This window comes from Prionailurus viverrinus, chromosome D4 (assembly GCF_022837055.1).
Source record: "Prionailurus viverrinus isolate Anna chromosome D4, UM_Priviv_1.0, whole genome shotgun sequence".
NCBI classification, from domain to species: Eukaryota; Metazoa; Chordata; class Mammalia; order Carnivora; family Felidae; genus Prionailurus; species Prionailurus viverrinus.
In genome coordinates, this window is record NC_062573.1 from 31,018,199 (window position 1) to 31,046,060 (window position 27,862).

Consider the following 27,862-nt stretch of genomic DNA (forward strand, 5'->3'; position numbering starts at 1 on the left):
GAGAATATGAGAATGGGGATGGAGGGTCTAACTGGAGCTCAGACTCTGCCCTTTCTCCCAGAGAGGCCTGAGGTCTGAGGCCATGAGGTCTTAAGGCAAGGCCCTAATGATTCTTAGGATCTGGTCTTGCTCTTTTCAGATAATGGGGTGGGGTGGGTGGGGTGGGGTGGTGAGAAAGGTTCAGCCATAAAAGCTGAACTCTCTGAATGTGGATCTACATTCCCAAACTAGTTCTATTGTTACCGATTTTAGCACCTCTGAACTTAAGTGCCCTGAAATGTAAAATGGGGGTGATTCTGCAAGTCTCTTAAAAGATGTGCCAGACATCAGGGATGTGTGCAGAGTGACATGATCCAGAGAAGCCTGAATGTAGGGGCTATGTGCTGGACTCTGTAAGGGGATCAGGCCTGATAGACTGACTAGGAAGAGGTAGAAAAAGCTACGGTGCCTGGGGAGAAGAGGGGAGGGGGAAATCTCAGTCCAATCACCAGGCAATGTTAGGCCCAATCACTATGGCAACGGGAATGGGGTCAGTCCCCAGTGGGAGGGCTGGGTACAACACAGCAGGACTACCTGACAATGTCACTATGGCAACCATGGCAAAGAGCGCCAATCCCTTGGTCGCTATGGTGACGAAGCCATTTATACGCTCAGAAGGGTAAACTGAGTCTCGGGTGGAGGTAAAGAACTCGGTGGGAGGTGTTTCTGGGACACTTGCACGCGGAAAATAGACTCCATGGTCACCATGTCCGGGATCTTGAGCTTGATCAAAGAGAACCAGAACAAGTTACAGCCTTGTGCCTTCTCTAGCTGGTCTACAAATCCCAGGGAACAACTTGATACACGCTTCTGTTCAAGTAAAGCTGATTGGCTGAAGTTGGGGTGGGGGGGGCGGGAGAACGGCGACGGCCGGAAGTACGTCTGGGGGAGTGGAAATACGGGAGGAAAGGCTCAGGTCCGGTTTTCTAGAGTGACCTCTCTGCTCACCGTCTCGTTGGTTCCGGAGGTCCTGTGGTCGTGGGAAATGCTGGCGCGCGCTGCGCGGGGCACTGGGGCCCTTTTGCTGAGGGTGAGTGTGAAGGGAACCTTCTCCAAGGGTCCTGCCAGAGATCACCTGGATCCTTACCTGGGAAGGAGCAGGATTCTAAGTTTGGGGAGAGAACTAGGGTCAGAGGTCACAGTACCCACGTGAGTTCCTCTCCGAGGACCCTTTAGGGTCGCGGTTTAAGGAGATGCTCTCTGGACAGGCGCCGAGAAGGGCGATGTGGCCCGCCGGCTGGGGTCTCTGCTAATCCTCTCTTCTCGATAGGGCTCCGTGCAGGCTTCTGGCCGTGCTCCGCGTCGCGCCTCCTCTGGATTGCCCCGAAACACCGTGGTACTGTTTGTGCCGCAGCAAGAGGCCTGGGTGGTAGAGCGAATGGGCCGATTCCACCGGATCCTGGAGCCTGTGAGAGCCTCTTCTGCCCACTCAGGGCCACCCTGATGCCGAATTTCCTCACCATATGGGCGGATGGGGTGGGATCTCATTGGAGCCTGCGCCCACTTTTGGCTTTCAGCTCCCCTGGCCAGACCTGGCAGGGCCCAGGCTGCTGAACCCATGTTACCACCTTTGGGTGTTGCTCTAGCATTACACAAGCCCCATTCTTGGGTATCTCCCCTATCTACCCCCTCAGCTCCTGTTGTCTGCTACTCTGCTGGCTCCCATTCTCTTAACTGTCCCCTTTGTTCAGATGTCCCGCCTTGTATTCCCATCTTTTTGGACTTCCCTACCATTGACACGCCCAGCTTTCTGCTTTACTTGGAATGTTCCATATGTTCATTCCATACCCACCCCAGGCCTAGCTTGGATCTCAACCTTACAACCCCCATCCTTCTGAGGACCCATGACTCCTCTTCCCAGGGCTTGAACATCCTCATCCCTGTGTTAGACCGGATCCGATACGTGCAGAGTCTCAAGGAAATTGTCATCAACGTGCCTGAGCAGTCGGCTGTGACTCTCGGTGAGGGGTGCAGGGTGACACGGGTGCCCTGAGACCGTTAGGATGTAGTTGCAGGAGATGCAGAGCTCATGAGAAAGAGCTGATCGGAAATTGGAGGCCTGATTTTCCTCCTTTTCTCTCCTGCTCCTGTACCTATAGACAATGTAACTCTGCAAATCGATGGAGTCCTTTATCTACGTATCATGGACCCATACAAGGTATCTTCTCCTTGGTTTATTCGGCTCCTAAGTTGCTTTTCCCGTTAAAATCCTGCATTTGAGCTTCTTACACTTTCCATGTCCTTTTCAGGCAAGCTATGGTGTGGAGGACCCTGAGTATGCTGTCACACAACTAGCTCAGACGACCATGAGATCAGAGCTTGGCAAACTCTCTCTGGACAAAGTCTTCCGGGTAAGGGGTCTGAGCCAGAGTTACTGTTTGAAGATGCGTCCCTCACACTCTCTGTCCTTTGTGGGAGTCAAGATCAGTCAGTGGCACTTCTCAGCTTAGATCCCTGATGAGTGTGTTGAAGCCATGGAATTTATACCTCTCTTTCTCCAGGAGCGGGAGTCCCTGAATGCTAGCATTGTGGATGCCATCAATCAGGCTGCTGATTGCTGGGGCATTCGCTGCCTCCGTTATGAGATCAAGGATATCCACGTGCCACCCCGGGTGAAAGAGTCCATGCAGATGCAGGTGGGGGCCAGGGAGGGGCGGGGAAGAGGACTTCAGGATGCTCCAGTCTCATGGGGACTTGGACTCCCTTCCCTGTCATGATGGGTACAATTGCAGGTCTGTGTAAGAATTTACTCTGGGTTTTTGTTGATGGGGGTCATTGGGGGTTTCTAGGTGGAGGCAGAGAGGCGGAAACGGGCCACAGTTCTAGAGTCTGAGGGGACCCGAGAGTCAGCCATCAACGTGGCAGAGGGGAAGAAGCAGGCACAGATCCTGGCCTCCGAGGCAGAAAAGGCTGAACAAATAAATCAGGCAGCAGGTCTGCAGAGGGTAGAGGCTGAGGGAGGAGAGGGCTTGGGTTTTTGAGGGTTGGTACTGGGACAGGAGCTTTGAGGTACCCTGACTTCATGAGTAAAGCTCCATCTCTTTTCTTCCAGGAGAGGCCAGTGCAGTTCTGGCCAAGGCCAAGGCTAAGGCTGAAGCTATTCGGATCCTGGCTGCAGCTCTGACACAACATGTGAGAGGCCCTTGGGTGGGGTGGGAGACAAGAATTGACACTTGAATAGGTTTTCTCATCTACTCTTGGGAGAAGTTCCTGCCTTTGTGGGTTCCGCTGAGCCAGATTACATGATCTCTTGTATTGTGATCTGATTCTCTTTCCAGGAACCTGACTACTCTTTACTCCCCTCCCCTCCACCCACCCACCCATCTCCTTCTCCAAGACCGTGATCTTTGATTTTTTCTGTGGCCACAGAATGGAGATGCAGCAGCCTCACTGACTGTGGCTGAGCAGTATGTCAGTGCGTTCTCCAAACTGGCCAAGGACTCCAACACTATCCTGCTGCCGTCCAACCCTGGCGATGTCACCAGTATGGTGGCTCAGGTTAGAGTACCCTGAGGACCTAGCACAGGACACCAATGCCAGAAACTGAGACCCCTGTCACCACCATCACAACTTAGACACCATAGAGGCCTTCAGAGTAGCCTGAGCCCTAGACCTCCTGTTAGTCTCTGTAGAGAATAAGTTTCTAAGAATGAGACACCTCCCTCACCCCTGGAGATAGGGGAGCTCTTGAGACATCTTTTTTGGGGGGCAGATATATCTGTACCAATATCCTGAGGGTAACCCTGCTCTGATAGTTTTTATGATTCCTAGAATCGACTCTACAGCTTGAGTCTTGCAAGAGAGATAGAAAGGAAAAATAAGTTTATTAGCCCCAGCCTCACTTTCTTTTTAGCTATTGGTGGGTTGGGCTATGCCTTCTGCCATGTGTCCTCATGGCTCTCTCTGTCCCTTTTTTTAGGCCATGGGTGTGTATGGGGCCCTCACCAAAGCCCCAGTGCCCGGGGCCCAGGATTCAGTCTCCAGTGGGAGCAGCAGAGATGTCCAGGGCACAGATGCAAGTCTTGATGAGGAATTTGATCGAGTCAAGCTGAGTTAATGGAGCTGGGCTTGGCCAGGGAGGCTGGGGACAGGGAAACAGCATTCCCATACTCTGGCTCTAGCTTCCCTGCCAAGATTTTGTTATTATTTTTTTATTTGAACTTTAATCATGTAATAAACTTGCCACTGGCAAACCAGAAACTGTCCTCTTTGATTGGGGAATGAAGTTGGGAAAGTCACCAGTGTTTTCCTTGGATGTCCACTTCCATCCTCCAGTTCTCTCAGGTCTGGGGAGCTGATTCCTCCATGACTAAGAGTAAACTTTATGTAAGTCATCCTTTCTGTCTTCAGGAGAAGCTTTGGGATAGGGTGGAGGATTAAGCCATGTGTCTATTGAACTATCAGGGAGTGTAGTCCCCCTTCTTGCTAACTATGGGGATATAAATTTGAGTGGGTATTTGTGGGGATTATTTATTTATTTATTTATTTATTTAAATTTATTATTATTATTATTTAATGTTTTATTTATTTTTGAGAGAAATACACACCAAGTGTGAGCGGAGGAGAGGCAGAGAGAGACGGAGACACAGAATCCGAAGCAGGTTCCAGGCTCTTAGCTGTCAGCATAGAGCCTGACATGGGGCTCGAACTCATGAACCATGAGATTATGACCTGAGCTGAAGTCAGACTCTTAACCGACTGAGCCACCTGGGTGCCTCTGTGGGGATTTTTTTTTTTTTTTTTCTAAAGTAAGCTCTACACCTAATGTGGGACTTGAACTCAGAACCGCAAGATCAAAAGTAGCCTGCTTTACCGACTGACCCAGTCGGGCACCCCTGGGGGGATTTTTTATGGGAAAGAAAGCTATTCTGCCGGATAGTACTGCTCAGTGTTTAAAGGTTTCTCAGGGACTGTGAACACTCATTCATTCAAAAACATGATGTCTACCATGTGTCAAGCTCAGTGCTAGACAAGCAGTTTAGACCTAGTGGTTCCTGCTTTCACAGAATATCAGGTTGGCAGGGAAGACACAGAGATACAAAGTGCTGAGTGCTAAGATGGAAGAAAATTCTGGTTGAGGGATCCTGCAGGGAGGAGCATGCCAGCTTGTGGGCAGCAAGGTTGCCAACCATGCCACTGAGCTCAGGCTAGAAAAATTAACACATTTACCAGGCTAGGGTTTGGTACTAGAATCTGCAGAGGCCCATGGTTCCAGAGAAGTTGGAACATTCAGAGATGTTTGCTGAGACTGAAGGGTGGGTGGGATGTTAGGGGTGTGACTGTATGGCAAGAGCCAGTATAGGGAGATAGAGTACTGAAGAGTTTGGACTTTAGCTTTAGGATAGGGAGCGGTCCATGAAGGGTTTTTTCTGCCCTCCCAAGAAGACTTAGGAAGATTTAGGTAGTCATATTAGTGTTTTAGATAAAGCTGTCCTGTTGCAATGTGGACAGGGTATTTGAAGGAGAGGTGAGAGGCTGAAGGACAGTAAGAAGGCAGCCTCAATCCTAGAGGGTGATGAGGCCTGAACTGAAGTAAGGAGCCATTGGGATGGAGGTGGAGCGATGACATTTTTTAACATATGTCTGAATTAGAATTTGTGTATCATTTGATGACTGTTGAACCTCAAATACATGCCAGGCACTAAGGATATAGTAATGAGAAACAATTCCCTGTTCTCAATGAGCTTAAATTTTTTCCTTTAAGATTTTAAAATTTATTTTTAAAGATTTTATTTTTAAGTAATTTCTACACCTAACATGGGGCTTGAACTTGCAATTGTGAGATCAAGAATCACATGCTGTACCGACTGAGCCAGCCAGGTGCCCCTCAATGAGTTTAAGTCCTATTTGGAAGAGACAAACCATTAATAAGATGTTTAGTATTTCACATGCTGGTGAGTTGTGCTATGAAAGAAATTAAAGAAAGGAAGGAATGTGAGGAATTTGGTGAAGTGGCTGTAATCTGTAACATTAGAGGGTTCCAGGGAGCCTCTGGATGTTATATTTGAGCTTAGATATGGAGGGGAGGGGAAGGCCCGTTTGGCCACCTGGGAATAGAGCTGACTGGAGATCCTAAATGTAGTGGCTTTGAGGCAGAGCTTGCCTGCCTTATAACTGGAAGAGCATAGGAGGTACAATGGATGGAACAGAGTTAAGGAAGCAAAGAGGTGGCAGCATGATGCATCAGAGAGGGAGCTGGTGTATAGACTTCTATTGCCGCTATGTAGGACTACTACAAGAACTTGGGCTTTACTATGAAATGTGAAACCAGTACAGAGGGTTTTTGTTTTGTTTACAGTGGTACATCTACTGAGATGTAATTCACATACACTACAATTAACCCATTTAAAGTGTAAATTCAATCATTTGTAGTATATTTAGAGTTGTGCAACCATCACAATTTTAGAACATTTTCATCATCTCTCCTCCATTTCTTTCCGACCACCAAAACCCTATACCCATTAGCAGTCATTCCTCTCTCCTCCCTAGCCCTAGGAACCCACGAACTTACTGTCCCTTTAGCTTTACATATTCATGTAAATGGAGTAATATAAAATGCTATTTTGTGATTGTCTTCTTTCACTCAACATAATATTTTTAAGGTTCATCCATGTAATAGCATGTAGCAGTACTTCATTCCTTTTTATGGCTGAACAATATTCAATTGTGCACATATACCATATTTTGTTTATCTTTTCATCAGTGAAGGCCATTTGGGTTGTTTTGTTGCTATGAGCTGTCATGTGCAAGTTTTTGTGTGAACATATGCATTTCATTTCTCTTTGGTATACATCTACGACTGGAATTGCTGGGGCATATGGTAACTCTATGTTTAACCTTTTGAAGAATTGCCAGACTGTTTTCCAAAGCACCATTTTACAATCCCAAGGGCAGTGTTCAAATTTCTCCACACCCAATTCTTGTTATTTGTCTTTTCTATTATAGCCATCCTAGTGGGGTTTGAAGTGGTATCTCTAGTATTTCCCTGATGGCTAGTGATGTTGGGCATCTTTTTCTGTGCTAATTGGTCATTGTGTATTTTCTTTGGAGAAATGTCTATTCAGATCCTTTGCCCATTTTTTTCTTTAAGTAGGATACATGTGGAGCCCAACACAGAGTTTGAACTCAGAACCCTGAGATCGAGAACTAAGCTGAGATCAAGAGTTGGACACTTAACCAACTGAGCCACCCAGGCACCCCTATCCTTTTCCCATTTTAAAATTTTATTTTTATTTACTTATTTACTTTACTTTTTAAAATGTTTATTCATTTATTTGCGGGGGGGGGGGTGGGAGAGAATAGGGGAGGGGCAGAGAGAGAATCCCAAGCAGGCTCTGTGTTGCCAGCACAGAGCCCAATGCAGGACTAGATCCCATGAACCAGTAGACCAGGACCCCAGCCAAAACCAAGAGTCAGATGCTCAACTGACTGAGCCACCCAGGCACCCCTTATTTTTTATTTTTATTTTTTTAAAGTAGGCTCTATGCCCAGCGTGGGGCTTGAACTCATGACCCCAAGATGAAGAGTTGCATGTTCTGCCAACTGAGCCAGCCAGATGCCCCTACCTTTGCTCATTTTTAAATTGGATTATTTTTTGAATTATTGAGTTGGAAGATCCAGTGAAAGACATGAAGAGGAGGAATAATAAAACCTATCAGTTGGTGTCAGCTAAGCAAGTAGAAAATAAATATTATTTATCCCTATTTTACAGATGAGGTAATGCCCAATAATGCCAGTGAGTGGCAGAGCTAGGATTCAAGCTAAGTTTGATTCCAAAAGGCCAGCTCTTAACCTTAACCAAGAATGACCAGTGGTTCACTGAGTTGTAGCTTTGTTCCTTGCCCCTAATTCCCCTAAACTACAGACCTGCGCTCCTTGAGGAACCTCCTCGGAGGCGCCAGCAGATGGCGATGGGGCCCCTGTGGGCCACTCTGTCGGCCCGCGTCTGTCTATGGTACCACCAGTGCGCAGGCGTTGCCTCTGCGCTTCCGGGCGCCTTTCAAGGTGAGCCAGGGTCTCCGAGAACCTACTCCCTACTCCTCAATCCCTTTTCCCGAATCAAACCATCCCCCGCAGCTCGCAGCCGGCTAAGTACCGGAGCCAGGGTGCCCAGGAGATGGCCAGGTAGCCACCAGAGGAGGCAGAGCTGTCCGGACGTGTGGGTCCCGGCGAGGCCCACCGGCCGTAGACCCCGCGACTCTGCTTTGCTGCGCGGGGTAGGTCGTGACTCTGGTTGGTCTCCTGGCGATCCTGGCCTTCCAGAAGCGGAGCGTGACTCCTCCCCCTGGTCCTCTTGGTCTCCACCAGGCGGCGCCGTCATCCCTGCCCAGGTTCCCTTGCGCTGCGAACCCTGGGCACCCTAGGGGTGTTGAGATTGGCAAGGAGAGAGGCGGAGAAATGAGCTGTCAGAGAGCGGTGTACCACTTGAAATAAGTTTCCCTCGTGGACTGTGCTTTTCATCATTAGAATCTCCTGGAGTACATGTGCAAATCCCTATGCTCCACCCCGAAAGATCCCGATTCAGTAGATCTGGGGTGGGGCCTGGAAATCAGCATTTTAAACGGCTGCTCCAGGTTGATGCCCATAATCTGCGGACCTCACCTTCAGAAACACCGGTGTAACTGGTGGAGAGGAACATTGCATTGGGTTGGCTATGGGGCTGTTTATCTTCTGGAAGGCTTCCAAGAGGAAGTGATTCTAGCTTGGCTTTGTATTGAGGGACCAGAAAATCCATTGGTTCTTTACCCCACAGTGATGAACTCCCTGCCCGCTACCAGCAGGATGCAGAAGATCTCAGTGCTGCTCTTCCTGGCCTGGGTCGGCTTCCTCTTCTACGCCGGCATTGCCCTCTTCACCAGTGGTTTCCTGCTCACCCGTTTGGAGCTCACCAACCATAGCAGCTGCCGAGAGCCCCCAGGCCCTGGGTCCCTGCCATGGGGAAACCAAGGGAAACCCGGGGCCTGCTGGATGGCTTCTCGATTCTCTCGGGTTGTGTTGGTGCTAATAGATGCTCTGCGATTTGACTTTGCCCAGCCCCAGCGCTCACATGGGCCTGGGGAACCTCCTGTCTCTCTGCCCTTCCTGGGTAAACTGGACTATTTGCAGAGGATCCTGGAGATTCAGCCCCACCATGCCAGGCTCTACCAGTCTAAGGCTGATCCCCCCACCACCACCATGCAGCGCCTCAAGGCCCTCACCACTGGCTCACTGCCTACCTTTATTGATGCTGGCAGTAACTTTGCCAGCTATGCCATAGTGGAAGACAATCTCATTAAGCAGCTTGCCAGTGCAGGTTAGTTTGGGCCTTTTTGGAGTCCAAGAGTACCTTAGCAGATTTCGTCTTTAGAAGTCAGAGAGCCAGAACTTTGGGTGTCCAGCTGCTTGCTAGACTATGCTGTGGGAGGACAGGGGAAGAGAAAGAGACCAGAGCCCTGCATGCAGCAAGTAGGGGTCTGGGCTTTGTCCTTCTGGAGTTTCTAGTCTGCATGGAATGTTGCTTTTATTTAGGGGGAGCTCTCAGTAAGGGGCAGTGGAGAGATGAGGAGAAGATGTGAATCTGGTTATTCTCACAAGTGAGAAAGCAGAGAGTCAGTCCATGCCCTGTCCACTCACTGACTTGGAAAATGTAACATATACCCAGGAAAGACAGATCAGCAAAGATAGCCAAGAATTGGGAATTAGCAGAGCCTTTTGTAGAAACAAGAAGTGAAAAGTCTTGTTATTGGGGAAAGTATGGTTAACAGGGAAAGCTTCTTGGCAGAAAATCTTAGGCCTTGAAAGATAAAGAGTTGTTGGATGAAATTGCTGTCCCTTCGAGTGCATGGTTGAGATTTCTGACGAGTCTTTAAAGGTCCCCCTCTTCTTTTTACCCCTGCCTTGACTCCTGCTCAGGCTGTGACCCACTCTCATGTCCCTGCAGGAAGGCGTGTGGTCTTCATGGGAGATGATACCTGGAAAGATCTTTTTCCTGGAGTTTTCTCTCAAGCTTTCTTCTTCCCATCTTTCAATGTGAGAGACCTGCACACAGTGGACGATGGCATCCTGGAACACCTCTACCCAACCAGTGAGCATTGGGCCAGAGGCAGGTCTGACTAAGATTAGGAGCTGGGGAGGGTTGCTTCAGGTCACAAATTCTGACCCTCCCATGGGTGCAGTGGCCTGGGCTTACGTCCCTTGATAGATTGTCAAAAACTGGCTGGGGTTGAGGAGTGGCCTTAGTCCCCTGTGCTCAGTGTTCTTCCTTTCACAGTGGACAGTAGTGAATGGGATATGCTGATTGCTCACTTCCTGGGTGTGGATCACTGTGGCCACAAGCATGGCCCTCACCACCCTGAAATGGCCAAGAAACTTAGCCAAATGGACCAGGTGATCCAGTGAGTGTGGGTTATTGGCTGGGGGAGTGGGTTTGTGCCTGAGAATCTCAGGATATATTGGCCCAAGAGAAAAAGTCTTTATCTTGGAGCCTCTTTCCTTGCTGAATTCTGTCTTTTCTAGGCCTTTCTTTTGAAGCTAGGAGCCTCATTCATCTTGAGTGACTCAGCATGTGGCTTTGGGCAGTAGGGTTGTGAATGAAGAGGTATCTCTTTGACAAATGTCTAAGTCCTCCTGCTGGAAGTTATGGCTGGGGGTAATTGGGTCTCCAAGGAAAATCTTCATCCATTCCTACCCCCTGACATATTTCTTGGCCTTCAGGGGACTTGTGGAGCGTCTGGAGAATGACACACTGCTGGTGGTGATTGGGGACCATGGAATGACCATGACTGGGGACCACGGAGGGGATAGTGAGCTGGAGATCTCAGCTGCACTTTTTCTGTACAGTCCCACAGCCCTCTTTCCCAGTGCCCTACCACAGGTGAGGTCTGGGGTGTGCTTTGTCGGGTCTCCTGGTATTCAACCTCATCAAGATCACAGCATTCTTGTGGATCCCTCCACTTTAGATCCCCAAATTCTTTACCCTGGGCATTCCCCATTCATTTCCTACCTAGGTCCCTGTCTTCTATTCCAAATCCCGATCTCAGCTTTGTGGTGAACCCATTGGCCCCTCTCCTTTTCCTTTAGGAGCCGGAAATAGTTCCTCAAATCAACCTTGTACCTACACTGGCCCTGCTGCTGGGCCTGCCCATTCCATTTGGGAACATCGGGGAGGTAATGGTTGAGCTGTTCTCAGTGGTTGAAGACCCCCAGCCTCACTCCTCTGCTCTGGCCCAAGCCTCAGCTCTTCATCTCAATGCCCAGCAGGTAGGTGATGGGTTAGGTTTCCAGGTGATAGAGCTAGGGTGGGCATGGGAGAAGCATAATGATCACTTCATTGTCCTTTGTTCATTTTTAATCCTACTGTCCATAGCCATGTCCTCCTTCCATTATCCCTCACTTCCCCCCTGTCTTGGACAGAGTTTGGGTCCCTGTTTTCCAGATACCTGCTTTGGTAACACTAACCCTTGCCTCTGTCCCGGTTTATGTCTTTGATGTGTTCCCTTGGCCTCTGACCATTTTTGCCAGGTATCCCGATTTCTTCACACCTACTCAGCTGCTGCTCAGGACCTTCAAATTAAGGAGCTTCATCGACTGCAGAACCTCTTCTCCAAGGCCTCTGCTGACTACCAGCGGCTTCTGCAAAGCCCCCAGGGGGCTGAGGCAGCACTACAGACTGTGATTACTGAGCTGCAGCAGTTCCTGCGGGGAGTTCGGGCCATGTGCATTGAGTCTTGGGCTCGTTTCTCTTTGGTTCGCATGGCAGGGGGTGCTGCTCTCATGGCTGCTGCCTGTTTTCTTTGCTTGCTGGTATCCCAGTGGGTAACATCCCCAGGCTTCTACTTCTGCCCCCTCCTCCTAACACCCATGACCTATGGTCTGGCTGGTGCCATAGTGTGTGCTGGACTCCTGACAGCTACCGGACTGAAGCCGGATCCAGTGGTCCTAGGGGCCATGGCTGCAGTGGGCTCACTCCTGCCTTTTTTGTGGAAAGCGTGGGCTGGCTGGGGGTCCAAGAGGCCCCCAGCAGCCTTACTGCCCATCCCTGGGCCTGTTCTGTTATTCCTGCTCATTCGTTTTGCTGCTTTCTTCTCTGACAGTTTTGTTGTAGCTGAGGCCAGGGCCACCCCCTTCCTTTTGGGCTCATTCATCTTGCTCCTGGTTGCCCAACTTCACTGGGAGGGCAAGCTGCTGCCACCTAAGCTTCTCACAATACCCCGCTTTTGCCTTTCGGCCTCAACAGGCCCGCCACGGCACAATGGCACACATGCCCTGGGACTTGGAGTTGGGTTGCTTTTATGTATAAGGCTAGCTGGACTTTTTCATCGGTGCCCTGAAGAGACACCTGCTTGCCATTCCTCTCCCTGGCTGAGTCCCTTGGCATCCATGGTGGGTGGTCGAGCCAAGAATTTGTGGTATGGAGCTTGTGTGGGGGCTTTGGTAGCCCTGTTAGTTGCTGTGCGCCTGTGGCTTCACCGCTATAGTAACCTCAAGAGCCCTGAGCCCTCTGTGCTCTTTGTGCGCTGGGGGCTGCCCTTAATGGTACTAGGCACTGCCGCTTACTGGGCGTTGGCATCAGGAGCAGATGAAGCACCCCCACGTCTCCGGGCCCTGGTTGCTGGAGCATCAGTTGTGCTGCCCAGGGCTGTGGCAGGATTGGCCGCTTCAGGGCTCATGCTGCTGCTCTGGAGGCCTGTGACAGTGCTAGTGAAGGCTACAACAGGTGCTCCAAGGACCAGGACTGTCCTCACTCCCTTCTCAGGCCCCCCAACTTCTCGCGCTGACCTGGATTATGTGGTTCCTCAAATCTACCGACATATGCAGGAGGAGTTCCGGGGCCGTCTAGAGAGGACCAAATCCCAGGGCCCCTTGACTGTGGCAGCTTATCAGTTGGGGAGTGTCTACTCAGCTGCTATGGTCACAGCTCTCACCCTTTTGGCCTTCCCACTTCTGCTTTTGCATGCAGAACGCATTAGCCTTGTGTTCCTGCTTCTGTTTCTGCAGAGCTTCCTTCTCCTGCATCTGCTTGCTGCTGGGATATCCATCACCACCCCTGGTAAATACATTTCTCAGCCCTGGTTCATCCAAGGACAGTAGTGATGTGACTTCGGCCCCTCTTGTTTTCAGGGAGGTGTTGCTCCTCAGATGCTTCACACGGTTGGGAGGGTTCTCCAGATGTCCTCTTATCTGCTGTAGCCAAGCTAATTGATCCCTCCCACTGGCTCTCAAGGCCAGCAAGGTTCATGGAGGAGAGAGACAGGAGTACTCCAAGACTCATTTCTTTTTTTTTTTTTTCCAAGACTCATTTCTTATTGAAATGCTGCATCTTCATGAGTGCATTTCCTGATTTTCCAGTGATGGGAGTGGTGAATTATGAGCATGTGATGTCAACAGTGAGCTGTGCATATATGAGAGAGAGAAAGAGATAGATCATAGTTGAGATGTTCAGATTTAGAGTAACGGGGACTTAGTGCCACAGAGGGAATTAGAATAACAGAGTGTTGAATGTAAAGAGGTTGGATGATTGGCATGTGCAAGTGTGTGTGTGTGTATAGCACTGAAGTAGTAGGAGTATATGATCATGAGGCAGTAGGCTATGGATTAGAGAATGGGATGTGACTGTGAAAAGGTATATCTCTTCCCCCAGGTCCTTTTACTGTGCCATGGCAGGCAGTTTCTGCCTGGGCCCTCATGGCCACACAGACATTCTACTCCACGGGCCACCAGCCTGTCTTTCCAGCCATTCATTGGCACGCAGCCTTCGTGGGATTCCCAGAGGGTCATGGTTCCTCCACCTGGCTGCCTGCTCTGCTGGTGGGAGCCAACACCTTTGCCTCCCATCTCCTCTTTGCAGGTAACTCCTCATTCCTCTCTTGCTTCCCTTGTTTACTCTGAATTTGTGGAAAGAAAAGAAAGTCCTGGATTTGAGTGGGGAGATGTGATTTTGTTGGATCTTTGGCACCCTTTGGCCAATGGTAATTGGAGCCTCAGTCAACTAGGGTGGTTGGGGGCCAGGGTGGCCTGGTCCCTGGGTCCTCCATTGATTCTAGTCCTGCCTTCCTCTGAGGCAGTAGGTTGCCCATTGCTTCTGCTCTGGCCCTTCCTATGTGAGAGTCAAGGACCTCGGAAGAGGTGGCAGCCCCTAGGGAGTGAAGCTGAATCCAGAGTCAGGCCTGAGGAGGAGGAGGAGCCACTGATGGAGATGCGGCTCCGGGATGCGCCTCATCACTTCAATGCAGCACTGCTGCAGCTGGGCCTCAAGTACCTCTTTGTCCTTGGTATTCAGGTAGGTACAGGGAGAGATCACAGGGTTAGTGACCTTTTCTCATGTGTGTACATCACATTCTTTTTTTCATACTTTACCAAAACCCTAGGAGACAGCCTTGACTGAAGTACAGTTAAGAAAAATGGTTGCCCAAGGCCAGTGGCCTCAAGTGGTTATATTGAGACTTAGACCTGAGTCTCCTTAATCCTAGTCATGGATTGTTTCCTCTCTATAAGCTAGATCTGGACCCTACTGGTTGCATTTGGGGATTCCTCCATTAGTGGACAGACTGGAAAAACTGAGGTGATGGCCAGGATTCTTTCCCAGGCTATGGTCATGGATCTTCTTTCCCTTCAGAGGCAGAAGGTGTGACTCTGACATTTTCCTCCACCCTGGAAGGCAGAGCCTGGGTATAAGCACAGATGGATAGTGCTTGCTCAAGGTCACACAGTGAGTCATGGTGAGGCCAGGAAAATAATTAGGTCTCCCAACTCCTCATCTAGGGTTTTTTTTTTTCACTGACATGCACTGGTTTCCTACTCCTCCCATTCTTCACAGGGGCCTATAGCACTTCTCCCTTTGACCTGCTTCTTCTCCCCTTCCGAAATAACTTGACCTTTCGTATCCTTTCTTAGATTCTGGCCTGTGCCTTGGCAGCCTCCATCCTCCGCAGGCATCTCATGGTCTGGAAGGTGTTTGCTCCCAAGTGAGTGGATTTGCTTGAGAAGTATTGGCATTGGGGTGGGTAAGCTTGGATGAAAGAATGAACATCAGGGAGGCGGGTTTTGTCTCATCAGGGAAAAGGCCTCCAGATCTACTTTCAGTGTCCCCTGAGAATTCTCCACATTTCTTTGCAGGTTCATTTTTGAGGCTGTGGGCTTCATTGTGAGCAGCGTGGGACTTTTCCTGGGCATAGCTTTGGTGATGCGAGTGGATGGTGCTGTGAGCTCCTGGTTCAGGCAGCTAGTTCTGGCCCAACAGAGGTAGCCTAGGCTGCAAGTGCTGGCTTTGTGGCCACAGGGAGAGCTGAAGAACAATCTCGCCTGGCCTATACAGGTGCTGGATCATCTGCAAGAGAGGCTTAGCCACACTTCTTACCACCATGCAGCCAGGAGCTACTGACATCTGGGACTTCGTTATTTTATAATTCAAAATCATAGTGGGGCATGGTCCCTAACTGCTGCTTTGAATGCATCTAAGGGACTGGAGGGTGGTCTCCAAAGTAGAATAAAATAATAATGTAAATATGTGTGTCTGAGAGGTGGGGGAGTCCCCACTGTCCTACAGGGACTAGGAAGAGGGTCACTCTCCCCTCCTATGAGGCACAGATGGCATCAGCCATCTTGTGCAGACCTGGCTACACCTGAAAACTTTTGGGAAGTGGTTGGAGTTGTCTGAATTCACTTCTACTTCTTCCCAAATCACTCCTGTTATCCCACCGGCTTTTTTTTTTCCCATGTAACATGTTTTATTAAATTCTTCTGCTAATAGCAGAGATGGCTGAAAAGACAAGCACAGGCAACATGGAGTACACGAACCCACTGTCTAAAACCCCAAACAGTGTTGCATTCCCTCCTCTGTTGTGTTCTTTCGCGCTAGAACACCCTTTGCCCTTTGCTTCTGTGGAGGCCAGGAGGCCACCCTAGTTTTCCAACCTTTGCTGCCATTTATCAGACCTAATTGCCCATCTTACATAGCATTCCATCTTGTCCCATTGATTATTCCTGACTTGGAGCCAAAACTATATAAATTTAATGCATGTCTCTTATGTTCTTCATCCACCTCACTACTATGTAAGATTGAAGTACTGGTGGCAAATTCTCATGGAAATGTCCATCAAAGGAGGGGGAGGGGAAGACCCTGAGGAGAAGGGTCAGGACTGGGATTTGATGTTTGATAATGCCCAGGACAAGTGATGGTGAAGTAAAGGCATTCACCACTGTGGCAGCTAAAGGAAGAGTTGGAGTTATTGTGGCTAATAGTCTCTAATGCTACAGAGATCAAACAAAGATAAGTTCATACTGTTTCAGGCAGTTAGAGGAGAGGACATTGGTAACCCTGGCAGGAATAGATTTAATAATATAAGAGAAGTTAGGCCCCAGCTAAAACTGTAAGATGAATTAGAAAAAGATCCCTTTCCTTAATCTGGGGGACACTATTCCCAAGCATCATTTAATAAGCAGGCAATGCCTCTGTGAGAAGAAAAGACCCTTTCCCATCCCTAGCACCCATGGGAAGGATTTCAGAGCCTAGTCCCTCATCTTGTCTTAGGTTCCCCCCAATCCTGTTCCTTTTTTGCAGAGAGCCTCCTTCCGTGGAGCCTAAGGAAAATCTGTTCTTAGTACCATTGGCTATTTCCTCTTCTGATCTAACTACAAGATCCTTTTAGAGAAAGATCTGTTAAAAATTCTTGGGGCACCTGAGTGGCTTAGTTGAGCATCTGACTCTTGATTTCTGCTCAGGTCATGATCCCAGGGTTGTGGTATTGAGCCCCATGAGCACCCATGCTTAACATTCTCTTCCCCCTCTGCCCTTCTCCCCTGCTTGTGCTCTCTCTCTCTCAAAAAAAAAAAAAAAAAAAAAAAAAAAAAAAAAAAATCTCATTTCTGCTTCTTACTTGACATCAAAGACCCCATTACACACTAACTTATTGTTTGTTGTGTTGTTTTGTTTTGTTCTGAGAGAGAGTGTGTGTGAACTGAGGAGGGGCAGAGGGAGAGGGAGAGAGAATATTAAGCAGGATCCATGTTCAGCTCTGAGCTCTTTGCAGGGCTCTATCCCATCACCCTGGGATCATGACCTGAGCCAAAATTGAGAGTTGGATGCTCAACTAACTGAACCACCCAGGTGCCCAACTTTTTTGTTTTGTTTTGCTTTGTTTTGTTTTGTTTTGTTTTGTTTTGTTTTGTTTTGTTTTAGAGAGCTTTATTGAGGTACAATTTACCATAAAATCCAGCCATTTAAAGTGCACAATTTTGGGTGCCTGGATGGCTCGGTCAGTTAAGCATCTGACTCAATTTCGCCTCAGGTCATGATCTCACAGTTGTGAGATCGAGCCCAGTGTTGGGCTCAGCGCCGGGCATGGAGTTTGCCTAAGATTCATTCTCTCCCTCTCCCTCTGCCTTTCCACCATGCACCCTCTCTCTCTCTCAAAAAAAAAAAAAAAAAAAAAATAGTGCACAATTCAATAATTGTATATTCACAGAATTCTGCAATCATCATCACAGTTAATTTTAGAATGTTTTCATCACCCCAAAAAGAAACTCCATACTCTTTGCTATTACCCTCCAAACCTCCCTACATCCATCCCTAACCTGAGGCAACCACTAATCTGCCTTCTGACTATATTCGCCTATTTTGGACATTTCATATAAATGGAATGTTATAATATGTGGCCTTTTCTGGCTTTTACTCAGCCTAATGTTTTCAAGGTTCATCCACGTTGCAGTACATATGAGTATTTCATTTCTTTCTTACGGCCAAATAATGTTCCATTGTATGGATATATCAATTTTGTTTATTCATTCATCCATTGATGGACATTTGGGTTCTTTGCACCTTTTGGTTATTATGAATAATGCTGCTATGACCATCTATATACAAGTTTTGTTTGGGCATATGTTTTCATTTCTTTTTCACTTATACCTAGTGGTACATTGTGGAATTGCTAGGTCCTATTGTAAATCCGTGTTTAACGTTTTGAAGAACTGCCCGTTTGTTTTCCAAGGCCACTGCACCATTTAATATTCCCATTACTAGTGTGTATGAGGGTACCAATTTCTTCACATTCATGCCTTTACTTACTATTAACTATTTTTTATTTAACCATCCTATCAGGTGTGAAACGGAAAAATTGTGTTTTTGGTTTGCATGTCCTTGATGACTAGTGATATTGGGCATTTTTCTTATGCTTATTGGAGAACTGTCCATTCAGGACCTTTCTCTGTTTATTAATTGGGTCTTATTTTTACTTTTGAGTTATAACGTTGTTTATATATTCTAGATAGAAATCCCTTGTAAGATATATGATCTGCAAATATTTATCCTTCTGTGGATTGTCTTTTTTTTTAAATTTTTTTAACGTTTTATTTATTTTTGAGACAGAGAGAGACAGAGCATGAACAGGGGAGGGTCAGCGAGAGGGAGACACAGAATCTGAAACAGGCTCCAGGCTCTGAGCTGTCAGCACAGAGCCCAACGCGGGGCTCGAACTCACGGACCGTGAGATCATGACCTGAGCTGAAGTCGGCCGCCCAACCGACTGAGCCACCCAGGCGCCCCATGTCTTTTTTTTTTTTTAAAGCAGGCACCACACCCAAGATGGGGCTTGAACTCATGACCCTGAGATCAAGAGTTATATGCTCTACCAAGTGAGGCAGCCACCCCAGGCATTTCATTTTCTTGATAGCGTTCTTTGAGGCACAAACTTTTTAAATTTCGATGAAGTCCAATTCATCCTATTTTTCTTTTGTTGCTTGTGCTTTTTGGCTTCAAATGTAAAAAATCTTACCTAGTGCCACGATTCAGTTATAGAAATTTTTATCACTCTCACAAAGTCCCTATACTTTGTTTACAATGAATTCCCAAATTCACCCTAGGCCACTGATATGTTTTAGTTTTTCTAAATTTGCCTTTTATGGACATTTCATACAAATGGAATCATCAAATATGTGGTCTTTTGGTCTGGTTTCTTTGACCTAGAATATTTTTGAGGTTCATCCATGTTGATGCATGTATCAGTTTTTTGCCCCTTTTTATTGCTGAGTCATATTCCATTGTATGGCTATGATCAGACAATGGACATTTGGATTGTTTTTAGTTTTATTTAGCTATTATGAATATTTTTGTAGCTGCTTTGAGTATTTGCATACCAGTCTTGGTGTAGACATAAGTTGTTGGTTTGTTTTTTTTTTTTTTGAGAGATAGAGGGCGCAAGTGAGCAAGGGGCAGAGAGAGAGAGAGAGAGAGAGAGAGAGAGAGAGAGAGAGAGAGAGGGAGGAAGGGAGGGAGAGAGAGAGAGAAATTGGGCTAACCCGAAGTGGGGCTCAAGCTTACCAGATGCAGGACTCGAACTCACAAACAGTGAGATCATGACCTGAGCCAAAGTCAGATGCTTAACTGACTGAGCCACCCAGGAGCCCTTGTTTTTCTTTCTTGAGAGGATTCCTTGGAGTGGAATTGCTATATGATTTACTTTTTTAGAAATTGCCAAACTGTTTTCTAAGGTATCTATAATGTTTTATATTCCCACTAAGTATGAAGGTTTTAGTTTCTCCACATCCTCACCAACATTTGGTATTATCTGTTTTGTTTTGTTTTGTTTTGGTGGTGGTGTTTTGTTTTGTTTTGTTTTTTAAGTAGGTTCCACACCCAATGTGGGGCTGGAACTAAGACCTTGAGATCAAGAGTTGCATGCTGTACTGACTCTGCCAGCCAGGCACTTTTGGTATTCTCTGTTTTTGTTTTTTTGTTGTTGTTGTTTGTTTGTTTGTTTTTTGTGGTTTTTTTTTGGTAATAGTTTATTTTATTTTTGAGAGAGATAGAGTGTGAGCAGGAGAAGGGCAGAGAGAGACACACAGAATCCGAAGCCAGCTCCAGGCTCTGAGCTGTCAGCACAGAGCCAGATGCAGGACTCGAACCCACGAACCGTGAGATCATGACCTGAGTGCCCCTGTGTTTTATTATTGTAACTATGAGTGTACGTGTATAATGCTGTCTCAGGATTTTAATTTGCATTTCCTTGATAGCTAATGATGTTGATCATCTTTTTACGTGCTGCTTAGCCATTCATGTATTTTTTTTTTTTTTGGTAAAATGTCTATTCATATTTTTCTGTCTTAAAATGGTTTAAATTATTTTTATTTTTGAGCTTTGAGAGTTATGTATTGTGGATAGAGATCTGTTATGTGTATGCTCTGCAAATAATTTCTCCACTTTATGATTTTTCTTTGAATTTTCTGGATGGTGCCTTTTTGTAGCACAAGTTTTGTTTTTGTTTTTAAGTTTATTTCTTTTGAGAAAGAGGTGCGTGGGCTGGGAGGGGCAGAGAGAGAGAGAATCCAAAGCAGGCTCTGCACCAGTAGCCCAGAGCCCTACCCAGGGCTCCACTTCACCAACCTGAGATCATGACCTGAGCTGAAACTAAGAGTCTGTTGTTTAACCACTGAGACACCCAGGCGCCCCAGAGGTGTTTGTTTTTGTTTTGCCCTCAGAGTTTTTAATGTTAATAAAGTTCAACTTATCCATGTTGAGTTGATTTTATCTCTGGTAAGGGTCACAGTTTTGTTTCTGTATATGGATATCCACGTCTCCTGAGTCCATTTGTTGAAAGATTCAGAGGTACCTTTGAGCAGTGTGTCCTGCTCAAGCCTAGGGCTTCCATGGCCAGCAGTCAGACTGCACGAGGTTGAGCAGAATGTGGTAGCGTGTTAGTGCTTTGTGGTGAGCAAAGAAAGGAAGGGTTGTTGACCAAAAGCCTTGGTCTCCTTTCAGTTGCTTTTGGTAATAACTTTGCGCCATGGCTGGGATTTTTGTGGCTGCTTTCGGCCGTACTACGCTTCCCAGCATGCACTGCTCGGGCCTCCCTTGTGCGGGGCGGCGCCAAGCCAGACCGACCTAGGAGTTTGGCTGCGAGGGAAGGGCTGAGCCACGGGTTTTGGTACCGAGATCGATTTCTCAGGGTTTTGGCCTTCCTGAGAGACTAGCAAGCTGAACCTTAAGAAATACTACCTCTCCACTCAGACACACTCCCATCCTCTAACCCGCCTTAGCCTCCCTCTTGGTTTGGGCTCTGACTCGTTTCTTCTTCGAGTTTCCCGCGGGGACTAACCCTTGAAGACGACCAACCGCAGCCGAGATTTTGACGGCCTGGCCAACCAGAGACAAGGTGGAAGAGGCGGGGGTGGGAGCCGGCACAGCGTCCGGGAGAGTTTTTCCGTTTCCATTTTTCGCGTAGGGGGTGAGCCGCCCCTCCTGGGGCCCTAAGGGGAGCAAGGGAGTCACGGGGGGATGCAGAAGCGCACGGACCCTTCCCCGCTCGGATGGGGACCTCGGCGAGGCCGTGCTTACCTTTCAGCAGCACCCTGCAGGGGTCCGGGCCCAGCCTCTGCAACCTTGTCGCACCAGACCCCTCTGGGCTCCTCAGGACTACACGCCAGCTGCCTAGACCTGTGGAGGGAAAAGAATGACCAGCTAGTTCGACAGGCCAAGGTAACGTGGTTGCTGGGACCCTTGCTTTGCAGCCCCAAATTATCAGAAGGAGGGTTTCCCGTGGATTTATCCCAGCTGACGGGAGGTATTGAGTTTGACCTTCCCCCAGGAGCCAGAAATGACTGGAGAAAGACATCCTTTGCCATTGTTGCAACGGGAGAAATAAGGATTGATCCTCAGTGATACCCCATTCCACATTTCATAGGTGGCTCAGGACTCCCGTCAGTTTCTGAGAGGACAGCAGCTGGCCCAAGATGTGCTGGAAGGATTCAGGGGACTCCTGCATAGCCTGCAGGGTAAGCAGGATCCTCCTCAGGACGGTCAGTTATCCTTCTCCACAGCCAGAGACCAGTTCTGCATTTCTGGGATTGAGAAAATTACACAGGGGGCAGGGAATCCCGTTTAAGGCACAGACAAGACTGAAATGGAATTCTCTTTGGTACAGGTGAATCTCTGAGCCCTGCCATGCCCCCTCCCTCACTTCCCCTCACTCCCCAGCATTTGAAGAAATGGTCTCCAGGATGGTCCAATCTGAAGAACTTTCTGCCCTTTCCAAACTCTGTACAAAGGGTGATTCTTTATTGAGGCCATTTTGGTTGGGGTGATGTGATCTTTGGGTTTGGATCTTATCTGGGAAATCTTTCCTGGGAAAGTAGTCAGTGAGATCAGCATGTGTTTGCTTCAGGTCTCCCTGCAGCTGTTCCTGTTCTCCCCTTGGAATTAACTGTTACCTGCAATTTCATTACCATGAAGGCAAGCTTGGCCCAGGGTTTCACTGAAGACCAAGCACAGGATATCCAACAGAGCCTGGAGAGAGGTGAGGGCTAGAGATTGCTTTCCATATCCCTGCCAGCCTGTTTGGGTTTAAGTCCTTGCAAAGGGGATGAGAGGAGCAATAAAATCTGTTACCGCCAGGGAGAGAGATGCCCTTTTCTTATCCACCAGGTGCTCCTTAGCCCAGGAGCACCTTTGTGACCTTTGGGCTCCTGCAGAAAAAGGAAACCAGAGATGAAGTCCCAACCTCAGCTGTATGTGTGTATCTTTTACAGTGCTGGAGACCCAGGAGCAGCTTGGGCCCAGACTGGAATGTGGGCTCAGGGGGCTGTGGGACTCTGTTCTCCATTATTCCTCTGTTCTGCTGGAGCTACTCCCTGCCCTTCACCACCTGGCTGGCCTGCAGGCTGCCCTGTGGCTAAGTACTGACTGTCTTGGGGACCTGACCTTGCTGCTGCAGACCTTGAATGGTAACCAGGTAATGTGGGAAGTAACCTGTATCTAAGGGCCTCTTCCCTTCTTTCACCCCTCTCAGCTGCAGTAGCATCATTTTGTGCTGGGAAGTTCTGCTGGGTTGGTGGTCAGAAGACCTGGGTTCTCTCCGGGACTCTTGGTGACCTTGTTTTGCTTGGTCTCTCATTGGGGGGATTCTCTTGAGTGGTTTTTAAAATAGCTTAATGATCTTGGATAGGGTTAGGGCTTTTATGATCTTGCTGAAGTGTCCTCATGGGCTTATACTGAATGAGAAGGTGCACTAGACCAGATCATCTGTGCCCCAAGTTTTTCTTCCTCCCTTTATCCTTGCTGTCTCTCTCTTAGAGTTGAGGGAATAGGAATCAGGAGGACCCTTGATTTCAAGGTCCAGCCAGGATAGACTGAGATAGGAGAAGAGGTGGTTATAGGCTTGGAGCTTCTGATCATCCTTCTTTCCTCAGAGTGAGGCCTCTGAGGATCTGCTGCACCTTCTGAAAACTTGGAGCCCCCCAGCTGAGGAGTCAGATGCTCCATTGACCTTGCAGGATGCCCGGGGCTTAAGGGATGTCCTTCTTACAGCTTCTGCCTATCGCCAAGGTCAGCTAGCAATCTGACTCATCCCTTCCTCCCCATTCCCTGTCTTGAGGAGTCCTTTGGCTCATACCTTCCTTGTCATGTCCCATTTAGCTCTGTGCTCTTGTTCCCTGTCATGCCCCTTGCCCTGTAGGCTTCTTTAAGTTTACACCCTGATTGCCCTCAGGCCTCCAGGAATTGATCACAGGAAGCCTGCCCAAGGCATTGAGCAGCCTGCAAGAAGCAGCCTCAGGTCTGTGTCCACGGCCTGTGTTGGTCCAGGTGTACACAGTCCTGGGGACCTGTCTTCGTAAAATGGTACAGACAGTCTTAGGGTGGGTTGGGAAACCATGGGTGTTATGAATAGCTTTCTGCTTTGTGAGGTAGCTAAGGCTTGTGTTCTCTCACCCCTCTAGGGCAATCCACAAAGAGCTCTGCTGTACTTGGTTGCGGCCCTGAAAGGGGGATCACCCTGGGGTCCTCCGCTTCTGGAGGCTTCCAGGCTATATCAGCAACTGGGGAACACAGCAGCAGAGCTGGAGAGTCTGGAGCTGTTGGTTGATGTAAGGAACTGAAGATATGGGGATGGCTGAGGTGCTTGTATTAGGGAGAATAATCAAGTTGTAAATAGAAGGAAATATGGCTCCCAAAGATTACAGATATACTTTTTCTTTGTGTTCCTTTTAGGCCTTGAGTGTCACTCACAGTCCTGAAGCCCCCCAGCTTCTTATTGAAGTAGAGTTACTACTTCCCCAACCTAACCCAGCCTCACCCCTTCACTGTGGCACACAGAGCCAGGCCAAGTACCTGCTAGCAAGCCGATGCCTACAGATAGGAAGGTGAGGTTCCACTGCCTTGATCATCTGAGTTCTTCCCATTTCTGATACCTTCCCTGGGATGTGACTCTGCTTCTGTTCTTTCGTATGGACAGTATGGACAAGTCAGTGGTAGGACATAGGTTCCCACTCTTCAGTCTCCTGCCTTGCTGATGGACCTGAACTTAGGACTCTTCACCCAGACACTAACTCCTATATCTTGAAAACTCTGAAATCTCCTCCCAGATCTATTCTGTAAGGAGGGTAGATCCATAGTGAGCTAGGATTGGAGTTCCAAGACCCCACTTTTCCTACTCCCCAGGGCCCTTGAGCATCCCTTTGTTAGCTATGAGCCTTTGGAGGGCCCTGCTAATGGCCTAATATGAAGTTCATGGGCTATGACTTCTTAGGGCAGAGGACGCTGCAGAGCATTACTTGGACCTGCTGGCTCTGTTGCTGGATGACTCTGAGCCAAAGGTGGGTATGTCTTCAAGGTTCTCTACAATAGGGTGGGAGGGTTGGAGTCTAACTCTGGAGTAGAGCAGGACTACTGTTTTCTCTTTTTTCTTCTGCTGTTCTGTCTGTCCAAGCTGCAAGGCCAAACTAGGAAGGTTCTCAGAATAAGTGGTCCAGGGTAGCAAGCAATGGGTGGTCTCCATGTGGTACCAGAGCCTGGTGAAGAGGTTGGGGATGGTGGCCAATGTCTCTTCAAGACACTGCATCCTTCTTCCACCCCAGTTCTCCCCACCCCCATCCCGTCCAGGGCCCTGCATGCCTGAGGTGTTCTTGGAGGCAGCAGCAGCACTGATTCAGGCAGGCCGAGCACAGGATGCCTTGACCGTATGTGAGGAGCTGCTCAGCCGCATGTCGTCTCTGCTTCCCAAGATGCCCCAGCTGTGGGAAGATGCCAGAAAAGGAACCAAGGAGTCACCACACTGTCTATCCTGGGTCTCTGCCACCTACCTGCTTCAGGGTCGAGCCTGGGTGCAGCTGGGGGCCCAAAAAGAAGCAATTAGTGAATTTAGCCGGTGAGCCCAGGAAGCCAACCAGGATCCTAGGGGAAGTGTGGAGGGATAATTTGCTGATTGGGACCTGAGTTGGTAAGCTCCATACTTACCTACTCATCCCAGAGTTACTGAGGTCGACTCCTCTTCATCCCTGCTCTTTGTCCCACTTCAGGTGCCTTGAGCTGCTCTTCCAAGCCACACCTAAGGACAAAGAACAAGGTGATCTAGACTCTCGGTTCTCCTCTTCCCTCTTGGAAGTGGGGGTGGTGAATGTGTTGCCTCTCCATGCGTCCTAGCCTACTATGAGGCTTAAAAGAAAGGAACTGCAGATACAAGAAGAGAAAGAGGAGTACTTGGGGTTTTGGTGACTGTGTAGCAGGGACACTCTTTTGACTTTGGGGATGGTCCCCAGGTCCTGCTTCCAGCTGTGAGCAGGGGTGTATGTCAGATGTGGCACTGCAACAGCTTCGGGTAGCCGCCCTGATTAGTCGTGGACTGCAATGGGTGGCCAGTGACCAAGATACTAAAGCCCTACAGGACTTCCTCCTCAGTGTGCAGATGTGCCCAGGTATGTATATTTGCATGAGATCAGTTATGCCCAGATGCACAAGGACAGAGAGGCCCATGGGGGAGGTACTTCAGGATTAGTGGAAGAGTGATGTTCCCAGATAGAAGGGGATGAATGAGGTTGTACTGTATATACCTAGGGATATACCAGGTTTGAGAACACATGCAAGTGTATATGGAGGCCTCTTAGGAGTTTCTCAGTCTCCCCAGTGTCCTCAGACACAAAGACCAGAACCATGCTGGGCGTATGTTAGGGGGAAGCAGGGTCAGCTGAGCCCTTTGTCCTGGGCAGCTGTACCCAGGGATAGGAATGGTTGGGAATGAACTACTCTTGGTTCCATGTGTGAATGTAGACAAGATACTTTCTTGCTCTAGACCTCAGTTTCTTCTTTTATAAAATGATGCTTAAGGCTGTGTCAAATTCTAAGACTCCCTACTCTGGGGTGGGGCTATAGGTAATCGAGATGCTTCCTTTCACCTGCTTCAGACTCTGAGGAGGATGGATCGGAGGGATGAGGCCATTGCTCTCTGGTGGAGCCTGGAGGCCCAAGCTAAGTTGCCACAGGAGAATGCTGCATGGTGAGGCTGAGGCCTGTGGACTTGGGGCCAAGGGCATTTGGCATTCTGGAGTACTTGAGTCTATGGAGGGTGGTGGTGAATGAAAGGGAGGGAATGGCTGTCCAATTTTCTGCCTATCCTTTACCCTTAGACATCACTCTTTTTGCTCTCCAGGTCTCTCCCCCTGTACCTAGAAACCTATTTGAGTTGGATTCGTTCCCCTGACCGTGAAACCCTTCTTGAGGAGTTTCAGACATCTCTGCTGGAACCTTGTGACCTGTAGCTGCCATGTTTTTAAAAGCCTGAACTGCGGCCCATTTCTCCATGGGGAGGGCTTTCTGCTTTACCAATTTGGGGGAATATGGGTGAAACTAATCATTCCTATATAAATCTGGCACTGAAGAGGTTGGTAGTAGTCTCGCCAAATTTGGCCTAGTTACTGCCATTCTGGTTCCAGAAGAAACACTCCTTGCCACCAAAAAGGCAATGACTTTGCTTATGATGCCTTTTTTCCTGTTTCTCCTTTTCTTGTGTTGAGTAAAATCTCATATTTATCTCTTGTTTGCCTGCTACATCTACTTGAGTGGGAAGGCGCAGAGCTATCTGATTCAGTTGAGTGCTGGTTGTCTAAGATACCCTCTCCCAACATCGTCTACCTTATGAGGTTGAGTTCTTGGTGGAAGAAAGGGCTACAGGAATCCTTGCAGTGGCTTTGGTTCTTTCTGTTGCCTAAAAGCCACAGAGTCCCAAAGCCCAGGATCTGTGCAAGGTGACAGAATGAGTGGAGCTGGGTCTGGAAGGTGGTCTGTGTAGGCCTCTTGGGACAAGGGCAGGTATTTGAGTCTTAGAGGGGAGGGACAAGCATACCTCTGAGTCTGAGTGACTCCTCACTCCAATCCCAAATTCTAGAAATTTGGGATTTGACTAAGTCAACCATGTCTGTGTGGCTATGGGGTGGAGGATTAATTAAATCAGCATGCTACCAAAGCTGATTATTTTATTATTTTTTTAAAGTAGGCTCCACACCCAAAGTGGGGCTCAAACTCACCACTTGGAGATCAAGAGTCCCGTGTTCTACCAATTGATCCAGCCAGGTGCACACACCCCTCCTTTTTTCCCCAAAGCTGCTTATCGAATTTAGTCAGGTCTAGCCTGCATTTGGAACCCAAGAACTTCAAGTCTCATAATGCAATTTTCTTGCTGCTTTGGGTTCTATTGAATCTACTGTGTGTTCTGTGGTTGAGGAACTGTAAAGCCTATAGGACTAGGGTTACCAGAGAGTGCCAAGACAATACAGTGGAGTGGATTAAGAGCTGAGGTGCTATTCAGACGGTTCAGAGTAGGGGTGGCTGGAACCAGCATTTTGAAGGAGTAAGGCGGGGGGTTAGGGTGGATCCTTAGATTTAGGAAGAAGATGGGATTCTTCTTCCTGTGTAGATTATCACTGCAACAGGACTAGACTAATGCAAGGGTTCAATCCATTGTGCCAGGTTCTTCAGCAGGATAAAATCAGGAGCCAATGAACTGGAGCCAAGTAGGAGAGTCCGCCTCCCAGGGATTAAAGGCTCTTCTTTCTCCAGTCGATCTGGCTCCGTCCTTTTCGTTGATTG

The 27,862-nt window shown here is 48.3% G+C and overlaps 3 protein-coding genes across 8 annotated transcripts; all 3 read left to right on the forward strand.

Moving 5' to 3' along the window:
- The first annotated feature begins 938 nt into the window (after positions 1-938).
- STOML2 (stomatin like 2) lies at positions 939-4,239 on the forward strand. Its single transcript, XM_047829541.1, has 10 exons — positions 939-1,069; positions 1,310-1,447; positions 1,901-2,000; positions 2,139-2,197; positions 2,289-2,390; positions 2,541-2,675; positions 2,829-2,973; positions 3,092-3,171; positions 3,409-3,537; positions 3,959-4,239. The coding sequence occupies exons 1-10, from the start codon at positions 1,025-1,027 to the stop codon at positions 4,094-4,096; spliced, it is 1,071 nt and encodes a 356-aa protein (XP_047685497.1). The 5' UTR covers positions 939-1,024; the 3' UTR covers positions 4,097-4,239.
- Positions 4,240-8,005: 3,766 nt separating this feature from the next.
- PIGO (phosphatidylinositol glycan anchor biosynthesis class O) lies at positions 8,006-16,910 on the forward strand. Of its 5 annotated transcripts, none has more exons than XM_047829529.1 (11): positions 8,006-8,043; positions 8,792-9,331; positions 9,959-10,102; positions 10,289-10,412; positions 10,732-10,891; positions 11,098-11,277; positions 11,539-13,066; positions 13,658-13,864; positions 14,082-14,296; positions 14,911-14,981; positions 15,133-15,520. In XM_047829529.1, the coding sequence occupies exons 2-11, from the start codon at positions 8,794-8,796 to the stop codon at positions 15,260-15,262; spliced, it is 3,297 nt and encodes a 1,098-aa protein (XP_047685485.1). In that variant the 5' UTR covers positions 8,006-8,043; positions 8,792-8,793; the 3' UTR covers positions 15,263-15,520. The 5 variants fall into 5 exon arrangements, with proteins under 5 accessions (XP_047685485.1, XP_047685487.1, XP_047685483.1 ...); XM_047829528.1 differs by lacking the exon at positions 8,006-8,043 and adding an exon at positions 8,115-8,255; XM_047829527.1 differs by lacking the exon at positions 8,006-8,043 and having other exon boundaries at positions 8,055-9,331.
- Positions 16,911-19,313: 2,403 nt separating this feature from the next.
- Positions 19,314-26,812, forward strand: FANCG (FA complementation group G). 2 transcript variants are annotated; one of them, XR_007146243.1, is made up of 14 exons: positions 19,314-21,484; positions 21,690-21,780; positions 22,170-22,301; positions 22,534-22,736; positions 23,194-23,329; positions 23,493-23,623; positions 23,722-23,868; positions 23,993-24,144; positions 24,531-24,597; positions 24,859-25,148; positions 25,300-25,346; positions 25,540-25,695; positions 26,182-26,273; positions 26,427-26,566. XR_007146243.1 is itself a non-coding variant. In XM_047829535.1 (14 exons), exons 1-14 carry the CDS (start codon positions 21,284-21,286, stop codon positions 26,533-26,535), a joined length of 1,986 nt encoding a protein of 661 aa, XP_047685491.1. In that variant the 5' UTR covers positions 19,314-21,283; the 3' UTR covers positions 26,536-26,812. The 2 variants fall into 2 exon arrangements, 1 of the variants encoding a protein (XP_047685491.1); XM_047829535.1 differs by having other exon boundaries at positions 26,150-26,273; positions 26,427-26,812.
- Positions 26,813-27,862: the final 1,050 nt, after the last annotated feature.